At 42.7% G+C, this 16522-nt stretch overlaps 6 protein-coding genes across 6 annotated transcripts; 4 read left to right on the top strand and 2 right to left on the bottom strand.

The window, feature by feature from the left end:
- Positions 1 to 1341: 1341 nt before the first annotated feature.
- On the top strand, positions 1342 to 1663 carry N7462_008229 (cytochrome P450; the record flags this gene model as incomplete). The annotated part of the gene is made up of 2 exons (XM_057079944.1): positions 1342 to 1462; positions 1524 to 1663. 2 exons carry the CDS (start codon positions 1342 to 1344, stop codon positions 1661 to 1663), a joined length of 261 nt encoding a protein of 86 aa, XP_056930272.1.
- A 2543-nt stretch (positions 1664 to 4206) lies between these two features.
- N7462_008228 (uncharacterized protein) lies at positions 4207 to 5695 on the bottom strand (the record flags this gene model as incomplete). The annotated part of the gene is made up of 4 exons (XM_057079943.1): positions 4207 to 4369; positions 4441 to 4814; positions 4867 to 5362; positions 5418 to 5695. The coding sequence occupies 4 exons, from the start codon at positions 5693 to 5695 to the stop codon at positions 4207 to 4209; spliced, it is 1311 nt and encodes a 436-aa protein (XP_056930271.1).
- A 648-nt stretch (positions 5696 to 6343) lies between these two features.
- N7462_008227 (cytochrome P450) lies at positions 6344 to 7865 on the top strand (the record flags this gene model as incomplete). Its single annotated transcript, XM_057079942.1, has 4 exons — positions 6344 to 6554; positions 6606 to 7453; positions 7511 to 7621; positions 7695 to 7865. 4 exons carry the CDS (start codon positions 6344 to 6346, stop codon positions 7863 to 7865), a joined length of 1341 nt encoding a protein of 446 aa, XP_056930270.1.
- Positions 7866 to 10079: 2214 nt separating this feature from the next.
- N7462_008226 (uncharacterized protein) lies at positions 10080 to 10466 on the top strand (the record flags this gene model as incomplete). Its single annotated transcript, XM_057079941.1, has 1 exon — positions 10080 to 10466. One exon carries the CDS (start codon positions 10080 to 10082, stop codon positions 10464 to 10466), a length of 387 nt encoding a protein of 128 aa, XP_056930269.1.
- Positions 10467 to 11259: 793 nt separating this feature from the next.
- N7462_008225 (NmrA family protein) lies at positions 11260 to 12522 on the bottom strand (the record flags this gene model as incomplete). Its single annotated transcript, XM_057079940.1, has 4 exons — positions 11260 to 11528; positions 11605 to 11943; positions 12014 to 12152; positions 12244 to 12522. The coding sequence occupies 4 exons, from the start codon at positions 12520 to 12522 to the stop codon at positions 11260 to 11262; spliced, it is 1026 nt and encodes a 341-aa protein (XP_056930268.1).
- A 1933-nt stretch (positions 12523 to 14455) lies between these two features.
- N7462_008224 (cytochrome P450) lies at positions 14456 to 15457 on the top strand (the record flags this gene model as incomplete). Its single annotated transcript, XM_057079939.1, has 2 exons — positions 14456 to 14975; positions 15039 to 15457. The coding sequence occupies 2 exons, from the start codon at positions 14456 to 14458 to the stop codon at positions 15455 to 15457; spliced, it is 939 nt and encodes a 312-aa protein (XP_056930267.1).
- Between the last annotated feature and the right edge of the window lie 1065 nt (positions 15458 to 16522).

The following is a 16522-nucleotide window of genomic DNA, read 5'->3' as shown; positions in this document are numbered from 1 at the left end:
TGTACTAGAACGATATCCTCCAATCAGAGGTCCCCCTTCGTCGGCCATTTCCCCACTACACCAGTTAGCAGCGCGTAACACAGGTTCGCAGACAGGTTTGCCCCTTCCCTGACCACAATATGGATTCACTGTTACACATTTCTGTATAACAATTTGCTTGATTTCTTCAATAAGTCAATCAAACAAAGCTCTGTTGACCTACTGCGACCTGATTTGTGGCAAAATGATCATGCAGACGCTTCCTCCCGCGGAGAAAAGAGTAAACCCAATGCCGGCTGTATATGAAATTTCAGATACAAAGATCATGTATGCAAAATCAAGTTCGAAGTACTCTCGGAATTTTGTGAAATCATGATATGGGACTTACAGATAGAGAGGGGCTCAGATACCACTTACGTTCCGCTCCATTTGACCAGCAACGCTCCGCTATGCTTATAACAACTTCCTTGCCCTGGTCACCATCCTCAATTCACGGGCAAGACATAGATACTTGCTTTTTTGACTGAGCTCGTAGTGTCGTGTGTAACATGTATAATTCTCTTTGAGATTCCTCTTCCTTCCTTTCCCGGTAAAAATTGGAAATTCCTTCCCCACACTGAGCATCTCCCCCATGTTATCCCTTTATCACTTCTTCCTGGCTTATTCTTTTTCGTATCCTTTCCGTTGAGAAACTTGTTGTACTACTTTGTAATTTATTGATTATTATAGTTCCATAAGTCGTCTATTTCTTTTTCAGAGGTACAGTATTCACACCTTATGATACAGAGCTGGGAGTATCTTTGCTTGTTTTCTTTATCAATAAGGTTGCTTTTACTGAAATATAAATGGGCTCTTCTAATGTCCTACATTTTTTCTTGATACAACATAACTGAGCGTCTAAAAATGCCACTGCTTGGGAATTCTTTTTTAAACTCGAAAGAGTTATGGAGTGCCATTCCGGCGGCTGTTATTGGTTTGATAGTCCTGATATTACTCTCCGACTTTCTGTATTATCGACGACAAAGGAAAGAGGTTGGGGATATTCCCCTCGTTCATGATGGAACTTGGTTTACTCCTCTTATACAATGGTGGAAATCAGAATTTAATTGGGAAAAAGAACTGCAGAGAGCTTACCAGATGGTATGTTCAATACTTTTATTACAAGTTTACCGGATTCATATCTCAGATACCTAAAGCTAGATGATAGTACACCAAAAATGGGAAGCCTTTTGCTCATACGGACCCCCTTGGGATTGGTACTATAATTGTGCTTCCACCTCAATGCAGCAAAGAATATATCAATTTGCCTAGAGGCCATGTCAGTTTTGCCAAACTTTTGATACAGGTATATAACTCAAGATCATGAGTGAAAAGGTCCATGTTAATTTTCTATCAAAGGACTTCTTCTTGGAGGGTATCCATGACCCAAGTTGGGAACCTGGAATTCACGCTGTCCATACAGCCGTCCAGAACCTTCCAATGAGTAAGTCTTTTGATGTAAAGAGATACAAAATTCAAAAATCCCGCTCATACTAGCTTCCCAGAGTTTTTAGGAGGTGTCGCTGTAAAAGAGCTCGACCATGTTCTGCCACAATTCCTTTCTGGTTCAAATGAGGCAAATGAGGCAAATAATGACGGTGAGAACTGGTTCATCTCCAAAGTTACAAATATTATCGAAAATTAACCGTATTTTAGACTGGCATCTATACCCTACATGGGAGACGATCTCTAAAATCGCATTTGAGATTTGTTATTCAATTAGCCTCTCTTCTGAACTAAGAAAGAACCCAGTCCTTGCACAGCAAATTAAAATCTATCTAGAAAGTATGTCATCCCAATCATCGGATCGTCGAATTTTTCCTCGAATTCTAGGTCTCCTCGCCTGGCGCTTTTCACCCAGTTGCCGCGCTCTGAGATCATCTATGGCCGTTGCGACGAAGTTAATTGCACCAGAAGTCACCCGGCAATTACAGGAGTTTGATGAACAAGAGAAAGTTGTAAATAGAGGCAATGCTCTATTTTTAGATATCATGGTTGAACAGGCAGCAAGAAAAGATAGTAAGCAAGGGGATGCGGCTGGCCGAAAACAATATTCAGAATGGATTACGAACCAATTCTTGTGGCGCTACTTTGAGCTGATGGCGGCTATCCCAGATGTGGTTACCTATATGCTTTTCCAAATAATGCGCGAACCAAATTACATCACTCCTTTGAGGGAGGAACTGACTGCTGCTCTAGAGCAGTGCCAGGGACAGTGGGGGATTGACGTCTTCAATCACACGCCAATACTCGAGAGCTTCACCACGGAAATCTTCCGCTTTCATGGACCAATATATGGCGGGTTGCTCCCATCAATTAAATATGACTTTGCTAATTCTGCCTTTATAGAAACTGCCGACCGTCGTGTGATCAAGCCTCTATATCTTCCCTCTTTGAATATGACTCTGCAGCCGGGGTCCAATATCGGTTTACCGGCACATTTAATCCACAGGGATCCTGATAATTATCATGAACCCGATACATTTGATGCGTACCGCTTCTATGATGCAACTTCCAAGCACTATAATCCAAAGAGGTCAATCACTGCAACAGATATATATATTCCTTTTGGCATAGGTCAACAAGCCTGCCCTGGACGACTACTTGGCGTACGACTCTGCCAGCTAATATTTGCCAAGATATTACACAACTACGATCTAGGGTCTATTGAGAAAGATGAGACCTTATACCTACATTTTGTCAGGGTTTTCTTTCCAAATCCTGAGCTCAATATGCGCATTAGAGCACGGAGAGAACAGATTTGAGGGGTGTGAATACACTGCCTACCCAATATAGTCTTCTATCTTATGCTTGGGTTTTTATCTCATTCATATCGGTTGAATATTTAATCTCGAAACGCAAGTGTTTTCAATCGGTTCAAATGTCATAAAGCGGCCAATTATAGCCCACGCGGATGGGATTTCAGGGAAATATGACTCTATGATTCGTTAGAACAGCTGAATATCTTATTATAAGGGTCTTACGTATCCGTAGATGAAGGCGGTATCTTCCAGATGAATAGCTAATACTAAGAGACTATTGTCGGACTTGGGTAAAAGAAGTAGCCTAATGTAGCAAAGAAAAACCTTGGCAACTAAGACACATCATTTGCATCCTTTCTCCCACTTATTGTCCGTGCTTCAGTATATAACTACCACGGCACCTGAAAGCTTTTGTAAAGGATTCCGTATAGCACACTTCCATGACGGGCTTAATACCTTACCCCTCCTGCCCCGCTTGATCTGTCACATTTCCTAGAATATTTCTAAGCGATTTTGGTGTATTTAGTCTGAGATCCGAGATCCCCTCTACGGAATCTTTCAAGGTTCAGTCTATTCAATACAGGATCTACTACATCTTCATACCTGATTCCTTGTTGACTCCTTACCTAACCGACAGCCTACTATGCTGACAAGTAATACCGTTACACAAGGATCCCTCAGCACGTCGAAAGACTTTCTCGGAGCGTCTCGACTAGGGCTTCTAAGTAAGAGGCTCCATAGAAGGACTATTGTTATAGAACAACCAAATGTATAACACTTGATGTTATTCCAGCTGACTTCGGCAAACAGCGGAATGACGATAAGGTTCACAAGGAACAACATCAAGTATTATACATTTGGTTGTTCTATAACACTATGGCTGGTGACGTCTTCAATCTATTCTACAAACCCGAGCCCGTATAAGACGTCAGAGACTTTGCAACGGTACGGTTGTGAGACAGATCGTCGGAGCTATCGAGGAAGGTACGTGATAATGACGTACGCTTTACGTTGCCCAGTTAGCAGTGCGTAATAGATATACCGGCTCAGGGGATTCTCTCAGTTAATTTACATAGATTAAGGGCATGCTTCAGCTCCCTGCATGATATTTCTCTCTGTGTTTTTGTTGAAAAACTTCAATCTGCTCATGATTGCATGGCTGCTTGGATTCCCAAGAAATCAATCTTCTTTTTTTTTCGGTCTACGTCTAACACATAGGAATATTTCATAAATCTTTGCAATGTTTCAGGAAACATCGCTCAGTTGGCACAAGCTACACTGAATGATCCCCTAAAAGCTCCTCGATAGATATTAAACTATATCTCTGAATAATTGCCTGTCTCCAAAGCCTAGCAGAAGCCTGCGGTAAAGTCTATGTCGACCATACTTTGTCGCGACTTGACATTAGTCCAAATGTGTATTGAATTCAATCTTCGAGAGCAATCTCGATGGTTGACAAACCACCCCAACTTGGGGTGTAGGTGTTGACGATCTTAAGCTTGGAATCCGCATTTTCGGCGAGCATCTTGAATTGACGGGACGTCCGCTCCAACGAATTGAAGGTTGCCCACATTTCCATATCGCACATTCTTGGATACAAGCCGGTTAGAATGTTGAGAGATCTCTTTATATGAGCAGTGAAATTATGAAAAATGCTCACCTAACCAGTCTTTGAGGAATCTCTCCACCGTCTCCAGGCTCCGGCATGATCATCTCAACAAGCACAATGCGATCTTCGGGTTTCATTGCAGGGATAATGGCTCGAAGAATGTAACAGGCATACTTGTCGCTCCAGTCATGGAGAATGGTCCGCAAAAGAAAGATAGTCTTTTGATTTCCAACCTTCAACTGAGGCTGAAACAGGTCGTGAGCTTCGAATTTGATGCGATCATGAAGTTCATGAGGCAAAGCTGTCTCGCCCTCCTTGCAGACATGTGCATAGTCCTGGACAATAAACTGGAGCTCGGGGAATTTTCTGGCTAGTGCTATTGATGCTTGTCCTCGAGACCCTCCAATCTGGTGATTACGATATCCCTTGTAAGTAAAATATCACCCTTGAAGCTTTACCAGAGCAAATATTACCCACATCAATGACAGTGGCATTGTTAGCAGCCGACCAATTAAATCCCTCTTCGATTTCACGCGTCCAGAACTTGTCACTGGCGTAGAGATAGGCACTACCATCAGTAAATCGATCATAGGATGCTTTATTCTTCTCCAGGTGGTCCCAGAAGGTGGTCGGAGTGATAGTGGCTGCACCCTTGGTAGTTGCAATGCTGAGGCCGGTCTCCGTTATCTCTCCACTTGGTCCCCATCTAGCCAATGCATCTGGAATACTGCTTGTCCACAGGTGAAGATCTTCAAATTCAAGGCCGATCAGAGCCTCAAACCTGTCGTCTACGGCCATCAGTCTAGATAAGTTGGTATGAGCCACATAATCCGGACGAGGCGAGTAGAAGTAATGGGCTATCATGAGAAGACCAAAGACTCGTTCAACTGTATTATCGTTCAATCCCGTATGGGCTGCAATATCTGAATAGCTGATAGAGCCATCGAGGGGAACAAAACTCGCAAACTTGTATCTATAGGCTATCTGTAATGCCGTGACTATATGCGCCTGATTATGTTATCAGCTACCGAATACAAGCAACGGTTTGTGCAAGAGAACATGCCTGGGAGTTCTGGATCAAAATGGATTCCGCCGGGCTTAAAGCCAAATGCATCAAAGTTGATGCAGCATCAAAAAGTGCCATGCGAGAGAGACGGAATTCCGTCGTTTCTATCGAAAAGGGGGAGGGTTGTTGTTGATCAAACGACAAAGACTTGCCATGCTGAGTGAGGAATTTTTGTATCTCCTGCACAGCCTTTGAAACCCTGTTGGACAAGTCGTCAAGATTTGGCGAAAGAGTATCCATGGTTGATCAGATTTGAGAGATTGAGCTAAGAAAATCAGAAACTATTATCGATTGTGCGAGAATCACCAAGACAATACTTATATCGTGAGGGGTAATATCATTCGAGCCATATTGATCGCTCCTGGGCCTACACCTAGAATGTGGAAAACAAAAGTAAAAAGACCGCCCGTTTTCGGCCTATTGGATAGCGCATAACCATTGATTATCTTGTCATACCTTCCATTCGTATACTGAAAGAGCCTAGTCCGCTTCGTCAAGACTCGAGAAATGACTATACGTACGCCAAGTCCCGAATATAACAATAAATCAATACGAAAAAGCATTTAACGATATGCTGTGTTTTGTAGTCAACGCTTCTGTAAGACATGACGGCTCGTCAAACGATGAGGCTGAGACAAACTAAGAGATATTGAATGTACTTAAACTTTTGGGTAACCTGTATTACTCAGCACAAGTCCGCTCATTCGCTTGTGTAGTTAATTATCCTGAGCTATCGCAAAGAATGTATGCTCACGAATGAACTAAACATTGCCTCGAAAAGACGCGAGGGAAGATCTAGTTATTAGTCTCACCAGTTCGAAGGGCATATCTCTCCAAATTCCCCTTGATAATAAACAAAGAGAAAAATCTTCAGCTGCCTTAGTCACTATGTGGCCATTATCATTTTATTTCAGTTTTATCACCGCTGCTTGGGTTATATATTCAAGTCTGACTGTTATATATCGCCTGTATTTCCATCCCCTTCGCCACATTCCCGGACCGAAGCTAGCTGCTGCTACACATCTTTATGAATTCTATTATGATGTCATCCTTGGAGGCAAATTTATACTGCAGATGGAGAAGATGCATCAGCGATATGGTAAAGGTTATATGTGCATTTTATTCAGTGACTGTCACTCATGCTTAACAGGCTCAATTGTGCGCATCAATCCCCGGGAAGTACATATAACTGATGCGACTTTCTATGATGAGATATATGCATCGAGCACCCGAAGGAGAGAAAAGGATCCTCACTTTGTCCCTATGTTCGGCCTTCCCCAGTCTATCGCGGCAACTGTAGGCCACGAACATCACCGAGCACGACGAAATATTCTCAATAGCTTTTTCTCTCGGCGCTCCATAGTAGAACTGTCTAATTCTGTGGACGCCAAAATTCAGAAACTCGCAAATCGTTTTCATGAAAATTACATAGCAGATACTGTGATACAGGCGGATGATGCCTTTGTTGCCTTGACGTCTGACGTGATCACTGACTACTGCTACGGAAAAAGTTGGAACTTCCTGGACGATAAAAGCTTTCGCAGTGAGATACGTGTAGCTGCTAATGATTCCAACGCCATTGTTCACCTTTTCCGCTTCTTTCCATGGCTACAGCACCTGCTTCCTCTTATTCCTGCTACCGTCTGGTGCTTCTTTCAGCCCGGTATAGCTGCGCTGTTCAGTTACCAGGAAGCAATATTCTCCGAGTCATCAAAAGGGATCAAACAAAGTCAAGGAAGCGCAGGAGACACCATGTTTGATAAATTGACCGATCCTAGCTTGCCAATTGAGGAACGAACATTGCGCCGGATACAAGATGAGGCTCTGGAAGTACTCCTCGCAGGGACAGAGACAACTGGATCTACGTTGACTAAAGCTATATATTATCTTCTAGAAAATCAAGATATGTGGCACCGACTTCAGGAAGAGTTGAAGCAGGTTATCCCATCTCCTAAAGCCACTGCTGCGTGGTCAGATCTGGAGAAATTACCCTACTTGGTTTGCTTCACGATATGAATATCGCACAATGGTCGGGAGGCTAATACAGTATAACAGACAGGCGTTGTAAATGAGGCTCTTCGTCTTTCTTATGGATTGATTATTCGCTTGCCTCGTATCGCCCCTAACGAGGAGCTGCGGTATAAAGATTATACTATTCCTGCAGGGGTAAGTATTGAATTGAAACCTTGTGCTTAGTTCATTCATACTTGACCCTCATGTGTTTGGACTGATTAGCTAGACGCCTACGAGCTCAAGCTCTTACTTCATCCATCGGGATCCCGTCATTTTCCCCAATCCTGACAAATTCGATCCAGAGCGATGGATCACAGCTAATGAGCGGGAGACTCCATTGACGAGGCATCTGGTCCCGTTTACGCGGGGAAGTAGAATGTGTCTAGGCATGAAGTAAGTTTTCTTCGTTCTATGTTCTAAGCCTGAACTAATGAAATAGTCTCGCTTTGATGCAAATATATAAAACAATTGCATATATTGTGCGACAATTTAACTTGGAACTTCATGACACGGAGCCAGAAGACATTAAGTTAATAGGAGCATCCACGGCTACAGAGACCAGACGGGGCTCGTTGAGGGTATATTTCAAAGTAACAGAAGTTTTGAATACCTAGTATCTTGAATTGATATCTAGCAAGTATAAGGACTATGATTCGTATATTAGTTATTATCTATGATACCTATGATTAATATTTTCATGTTAAGGCGCTAGCTTTCATATAGTCAATCCATCACCTACTGAAAAGATGGCGTCTCCTCCCGGAGACATCTTCCTCAGATCATCCTGCTTGTCCTTCCAGTAATGAACTTCTCATCACATGACCATAACAACGCCGTTTGTCGGCTGATCCCATACTCGCAATCGCGTCTTTCATGATATCAATCAATCAATAATCTTATTCCTGATGGAGCTTCCTCTATATACAATGTTCTATGCAGGGATTTGCGCCTTCTAGTGTCCAGCCTAGTGCGCATGAGAAGTTGTCTTTCATGATAAATTGGTGCAGATCGAGTGTAACAGGAGTGACAAATTACATATATCTAATATGAAGGTTGGCCGAACTATGAAGATATAGTTATGCTGTATTCCCGTACCGGGTATATTAATGAAAGGTTTTGTTCGTTGATTGAGCGGAGAGGCAATTAACACTTCCTCTCCCGTTTCCTTGGCAGAAATAGCATGCAGTGTCAGGGCAAACTTTTTTTTTGTGAAATACCAGCCTTACACCCTCTAGTTATTGTAATGGAGAAAAAGCCTAAATTGCGTGACGCTAGCCCTACCTCACCTGCATTGTAAGATTTGCCTGTGAGCATAATATTTCATAATCCGCAGGTCACAAACTTCCGCTAAAGCTTCATGATATTGATAAATCTAATTAGTTATCAGCTAATGCCACCTGATCCTTTTAGAAGAAATGTTCCATATCATTCTTTTCCCCACAACTTTGCAACAAACCACATTGCTGATTCTGAGCTTAATTTTCACTAGGAAGTTTGAGTAGGCTGTAACATTTATTAGGGGAAGTCAGTGAAGAGGAGAAGAGGAGACCCTGGATGTTCCAATCGCAACTTTTGCTATGTGACTGTATACGCAAGATGTCCATCACTAGCAAACAATGAGAGTGAATCTCGAGGTTACATCCAACCCCAAGACGCCCGATCAAACATTCATATAGTCACAAGGTACTTGCGAACTATCATTGATCGTAATGGATATTTTAGAGCGCTTAATTGGATGAGCTCTCCATAAAGATAGTGAATACTGTAAAAATGCGGGCTATCGGCCCCTAAGTGAAATGGTACATGCCAAAACAACTTTGTCCACAGCGACTCAACTTTCAAGCCCAACCCATGGACCTGACTTATCTTTTTGGAACTAGAGACTGGTGTAATTGATATACCTATTTGGAAAGGAAAGATAGAAAAAGCAAGCTGGGGATCTGCTAGTACTGAATACTGACCAGGTGGTGGTGCCAGATCTTACATGGAGCCCGTGAAGGTTTGTTCCGCGACCCAACAGTAATGTCTAAGAAAGGTTTAGGAAGTTTCACTACCGCCGGTAGCTGAAAGTTAACTCGTGATTTTTATTCTCCGTAACACCGCAAGTGATTTTTTTTTCTACGATGTTATGACTGCAGTCTGTATCTTGAAGTCAAACATGCGTACGGCTTTTTCTCTCTTGTACACCCACATGTTCTCAATATTTCGCGATGTCTGTGTGTACATTTCCATGATCAAATAAGGAGATTATCCATCCAATCATTCTTCAGGCTGTCGTGCTACAAATGGCTTTTATTGGTTTTGAATACCTTACACAATCGTGCATGGCGCAGCTGAGCTATTGAAAAAGAAAGCAAACTTAAACCATCTGGTGGTAACAAGTGGTAGAGCTCTCGGGACTATAAATTTGAGAACTATGCCTTTTTGAGCTTGTTATCTTTCAGATACATATTTGAATTAGTGAAAATCCGGCCAGAAGCACAAGCACAAGACTTCACACGCTTTTTTCAGATAGAAAATAGGACGGAACCGAGGTATTTGTTCATATCGTCCAGGCACACCTATTGGAAGAAGCGCTTTTCTAAAAACACTCTCATGAATAGCATTTATAATGGCGCGAGGGCTCAAACCAATCCCTGCAAGTCAGTATGATGAAGTTCTGAAAGTGGCCAACATCTACGTGCAGGGAATGCGACTTGGAGACACAGCATACACTTCAACTGGGTTCCGTGACACTGCTAGCGTTTATGGATTTATTGAGGGGAAATTCCAAGAGGGATCTGTGAACCTGATTTACAACTACATGGATTCTCAGAAAGAGGCTCCTAAATTTGTGGCCCACCTAAGCATCATTGGAATGACACCTAGCACTGCGGTTGTTAAATGCGAGATGGATATTGAGGAACCGGAGTATGAGTATACGGATTTCATATCTCTGGCCAAAGTCAACGGAAAATGGCAGATGGTGGCTAAGGTTTTCCATGCATACCTAGAATGAGTGGCGATTTGACATTGCTCACCAGCATGACACTTGACCTAGAAGTGATTGTTTCGGTTCATGTATATATATATATATATATATCACGAGGGATACTTTCGCATGATATCGCAAAACTTGAAAGTTCGGAGGCTTCAAGTATTAAGTATTCAGTCAGTTAGTTAACAAATTCTGCTCATGAAAAAGCCGGTTCATATACTTTTTCCTTAATTGACTGATATATCCTTTGAGCTGTTTTTAGAGATAATGCATGGAAATAGAAAAGAGGAGAACTTACACCAGGCCTTGCTCTTTGAAACGATGAGAGAATGAGAGAGATACTTATTTCACTTTCTACCTATAAAATGCATCTCGATTATTATAAGCGTAGATGCGTTTTTCTCCCACCTTAGATCTGCACGACGCGATAATACTTTGGGGATTTATCGGCCTGCATAGCCTCACAAATTATTGATGCTGTGGATCGAACATTATGTGACATTTCCACCGACTCACCACCTGCTGTCTAGGTGTTTCTCCTTCCTTCCTGGAAAGCTCGTCAGGTCATCATAAAATTTTTCCTCCCATCTGCTTCCTGTAGATTTGAGTTATGAAATACAATGGTTTTACGTAAACTCTTTTGACTGTTTTAAATGGGTATTCTGACCATTCAAGATTGAAAAGCTGCCCGAAAATTACCTAAGACAGGATAGATTGCCAAAAGACCACCTCGAGGAAAAGGCATGACGGAGAAACAGAAAAGTACATAAACGGGAGTCAGCCAAGATTTGCTACTTGAGGGGAGCGGAAAGTATCAATTTACTTCATGCTGAAGGTTATTCGAAAACCAATCCTCAAGTTGAAGTAGCTGTTGGCTCTGAAAACCCTTTCCCATCGCCTTTGACGCCTGAGCTTTGAGATGCGCTGGAACATCCACCCGCATGGGCTCTTCCCCAAAGTATTTCGCATCACATACCTGGCCAAACTGGAATAAGGACCTTATTTCTTCCGTACCAGGAATGCCAGCCCCGAAATCTTCCCAAGACCTTTGCGGAATATATCTGGCCCTCTTTTTGGGAAACACTGGAGTAAAAAGATAAGGCGTTTGTTTTAAATGCGAAATTTAGGTTTGGGTAAGAGGAAATTCTATAAGACCTACCGGATTGGAAAGCAATCGTCGCCTCTGCGAATGTCCTAGGATCGCTGAATGCCTGGACTGGCTTCTTGTTATACTTCTTTGGCTCCAGTAGTATTCCGTGAACAATATCTCCAAAGTCCTCTTTCACGGCAATCCAAGGAATAGGTCTGTGGCACTCAGAGCCCCATTGAGGAAGCCTTAAAGTCAAAACCCCATCTTCATCAGGGAAGAAAGGAAACCCTCCACTCAGCACAGCCATCTCTCTGCTAGAGAAAAATTCCATAAAAAATCCTGGATATACGGAACATACTGTCTCAAAGCCCCCAATGTCTCTAGCATAATTTTCGATCTTCGATTTCACTAACAAAACAGTCAGCTTTCATCGCACAGATTATCTTCAGTTTTGTGGAGAAATAGTTTCAGAACATACTTTCAGCTGCTTGGGTGTAAACCTTCCCATCGCTGAAGGCAAACGTGGAGATTGATGAGCTGTAGACTAGATGTTTCACGGTGCCGGCTTCGACAATGCCGTCAATGATTACTTTCCCAAGATCGAACTCGGTAGGACCCTGATGATCGGAAAAGAGCTATCATGAATAAGATAAATGACATGAGAAACATTGTTTTGTTTGATTTACGAATTGAGCAGTGATAAATTACCGGGTCGTCGGAATTAGTATTCACAAATGCAGCCCAGGAGCCGGCAAAAGCCCTAGCAATCTCTTCTTTCTTCCACCCATCGGCCCTGACGAGCTTGACTCCTAACGAGCGCAGATCTTCTGCGGCTTTGGAGGAAGTATTTCGCGTAATGGCGATTACATTAAAGGACTTGTTTTGAACCAGCGAACGGACGACGGAGCCGCCTTGATTGCCAGTGGCTCCGTAAACTGTAACAGTCTTGGGCGAGGAGAAATTACCGGTCAATGTGAGAGGTGACATCGTGTAACGTTGATTCCGCATCCAAGGCAAAATATACGGCGCAGCTTCTTCGAGTTTGAAATTTTTCTACGCCATATAGGCTAGGAGAGTTTCTCCTTATATGTGAAGTCGAGAAAATTCAGGAGAGGCAAAAAGGAGCATCTTTTTCCAGATTGTGGACAAGGGTTACGTATAAGCTGTGAAAAGCAAAGATGTGATGACACTATTATCACAATTCTACAAGTAAAAATATCATGCAAGCGAGGTAACACACGGGTCAATCATGAAATGCTATGGATATAGGGGTTCACACGCAATATATGAGGATCAGCGGTGTATTACATCTTCTATAGCCTTACTCTCAACTTGATTACGGGGAGTTTCTTTGTATCAAAGGCGAAATTTATGTACTATTGCTATGATGTGAGATTTTCATTCAGGATTGTATAAAATTACTTTTGATTGTCCACGGTCCGTGTTCTATCGTATAAACTGCGGAGAGATATAGTTGACACTCAGGATAATCCTATTTTGTAGATCACCTCCTACCTTCTCGTATTAATAGGCTTTGTATGCAAATCTAGCTGGAGTTGTACCATTACAATGGTTTGTTGTAATTTTCAATTTTGCAATATTTAGTCCCCATACATGGTAGCACAATATCAACATATTTGTTATACACACAAAAAGCATAGTTTACTAGTAAGGGAGTTAGCCCACTAGTGTAGCCAGCCCGCTAATGAACTACGTTATTAAATAGAAGTTCGCAAATTGATTAAGCAAAATCCATGCTGTTTCCATTATTTTAATTTAGAATGTAGCCGTGAAAATACAAAATCTCGGCCAAATATTGAGTACTGACAGATTTGCCGATCATCTCTATTTCAAGTAACTTTATATCAATCAAAAATATTGCTTTTTCTTTCTCCCAAACAGCCTGATATCATCATCTCTTCAACACCAGTCCATGCTTCTCTATTTAATCGCAAAATGGCCCGGATTTGAGTCTATATTTAGGAAAGCATTGATATGACTTGCACCTCTCTACTATCAATAATATGACAGTGGTTGAGACTATTTTTTCTTGGTTTACGAGTTATTGCAGGCATGCTCTAACAAGTATTTCTGTCCTTTCTTGTTTGATTGTATTCTTAGACTTTTTCCATCACTGGCGAAAAAGAAGAGCTGTACGGCAGTTCCCTCTTGTCCATGATGGGACATGGTTTAGCCCGTTCCTGCAGTGGAAGAGGCCGGATTTTGACTGGGCAAAAGAAATCCAGTGTGCTTACAACAAGGTAAGAGCTTATAGTCGGGCCTTGCTTCTGGGATATTATATTCAACTGACAGTACACTAAAAACGGCAAACCCTTTGCAATTACGGAACCACCGGATATAGACACTGTTATCGTTCTTCCTTTGAAATACAGCAACGAATATTACAAGCTCTCCAAACGCCACGCCAGCTTCTTAAGGGCGGTAATGAATGTAAGCATGAGGCACTATTCCCAAGGCAATTTCTTTTTTATTCTAATTGCCGGCCTACTTTCCAAGGAACAATTCATGAATGGTATCGTCGATTTAACATGGAAAGTCCCCTATGACGCCATTCACATGGGTGCTCAGAGTGCACAAATGGGTAAGCTGCAGAGCCCCACCCAAAGAGCCAAAAGATAGTCACTGACCAATGTAATTGTCCAGAAAAACTAGGAAAGGTTGCTGTTAATCAGCTCAATAGTATTTTACTGAGACTCTTCCCTCGGTCGGGGTGTAAAGGTTCGTACAAAGCGTAAAGTACAACATGGTATACTGCCTAGAAGCTGATTGGATACTAGAATGGCAGGTGGCTGATATGACGAATAATATGTATAATATATGCAACGAGCTTCTGTTCTCTTTTATCTATCCCCCTGACTTGAGAGAAAACTCGGAGCTTTTTCGGCACGCATTAGCATATATGGATGCAAGTGAGGATCATATGAAAGTTCGTCAGAAGTATCCTCAAATCTTGGGACCTCTAATATGGAGGTTTTCCTCCGCAGGTCGTTCTTTCAGGGAGACAACGGCAGCAGCAAAGAAGATATTGGTGCCGAAAATTGAACTTCAATTGAATTGTATCAAGAACCAGAAAGACGGCGCTGTGAAAAAAGGGGCATATTTTCTATTGGATCTTATGATTAATCAAGCGACCAAAAAGCAGAATGATCTGAGTAAAAAGGATCAAAGAAAGTTATCGAACCTCATCGTGGATGAGGCTTTGTTCATGCTACTGGAGTCCGGTCCTCCAGTATTTTTCGTCACGACGTTTGTGTTATGCGAAATAATGCGACACCCGGAATATATAGGTCCTTTACGAACCGAATTGACAGCTGCTCTAGCGTTATTCCAGGGTGAATGGAGCCTCAAAATCTTCAATCACACCCCAAGACTGGAGAGTTTTACCAAAGAGGTTCTTCGCCTTCGAATTCCTCCTCTTTGTAAGTATTTCCATATTGCTATGATTTGCTTTCGAACAACATTCAAGTCTAACGCAAATACAGTGACTGGAACCCGATATGCGCTGAAGGACATGCATTTTCCATCTTTGGGTACAACTGTGAAAGCCGGGAGCCATGTGGCCTTAGCATCCTTTTGTATTCACTTGGATCCAGATCACTATTCCGACCCGACCACATTTGACGGCTATCGCTTTTACAATGCCGATTCGGAGACCTATAACACACGCAATGCAGCAACACCTTCCGAGAATTATCTACCTTTTGGCATAGGGGTTTCAACTTGTCCTGGATCGTCGATTGCAGTCCGGATATGCCAGCTTATTATCGGGAAACTTCTAAATGACTACGACCTAGGATCCATGGATGAAGACGTTCCTTTCATCCAGTATGCTCGATGGTCCCAGACTCCCCTGCCTGGTCTTTCGATGAAAATTAAGAGGCGTCAAGAGGACAGCCCGTAATTTGAAGAAAAGAAATCTCGGGAGCTATTCTTCATGATTTCTCATCCCACTTTTTTGAGTAAATTTTTTACATGTGACATCGGCATTCCTCAAGTACTGAATAGTTGAAATTTAAACAAGGAATGACAATCAAATGTGGTCCGGACGGTAGGTGGAAGTTGCATGATATTAGAAACTGTCAATATAGTAGGATACGGTATCGGCTAGGAAAGCTAGGATCCAATGGAACGAGATGCTCAATATAGTGATGTATTTATTGGGTGACTGAACTATCTAAGTGTGTGGGCGGGGGAATGTTGAATATCCCCTACCTCGCTGTCTAGCGTGTTACGGCGCTGGGTTCCTAGTATACCCGGGATACCATACAAAACGCGTAACAAATCGAGTATCCCTGTAATATCCTGACGCACATGGAGATATGTGGGTCTCGCCCGTATTATGCAGTCTTCCTTGACAGAAACTAGTAAGGTTATGGTAGATATAGCATACAAAAGGCGGAAATCACGGGCAGAAACTCCCGTATGTGAACATCCGTATACACCAGATCACATCCAATCAATCAATCAATAATCTTATTCCTGATGGAGCTTCCTCTATTTACAAGGTGCTATGCAGGGATTTGCGCCTTCTAGTGCCAGCCTAGTGCGCATGAGAAGGTGCCATCGAGGCAAGGGCCAGCATAACGCTGGAACGAACAGATGAAATCGAATGACAAAGGAAAGAAACAAAACGACAGAAGGGATCCGCCGACAGTCCGGCGGAGCCGAGTGCACCTGCCACGCACCAGTGGCCTCGGCGAATCCAACATACAGCATCCAGCATCAACATTCTACATCAACATCCATACATGCCGGGGGCGGAGAGTGCCGGCCTTATCTTGCAGAGTGATGATATGGCAGAACCACACCGCCGGCCTTATCTGCAGATTGATGATAAGGTCATATGGTGGCAGAATCTCACCGCCCAGAATCCGCATCCCGCATCACAACTCCTATCACAACTCCCACATCCCACATGCACCAGTCCGCATGCACATCCCACTCCCTTCCTCGCTCCCACACTCCC

The sequence above is a fragment of the Penicillium macrosclerotiorum genome (genome assembly GCF_028827735.1).
Source record: "Penicillium macrosclerotiorum strain IBT 26536 chromosome Unknown utg000008l_segment0_segment0, whole genome shotgun sequence".
NCBI lineage: Eukaryota > Fungi > Ascomycota > Eurotiomycetes > Eurotiales > Aspergillaceae > Penicillium > Penicillium macrosclerotiorum.
Note: the sequence above shows the minus strand (reverse complement) of the source record. Positions and strands in the feature narration are given on the sequence as shown.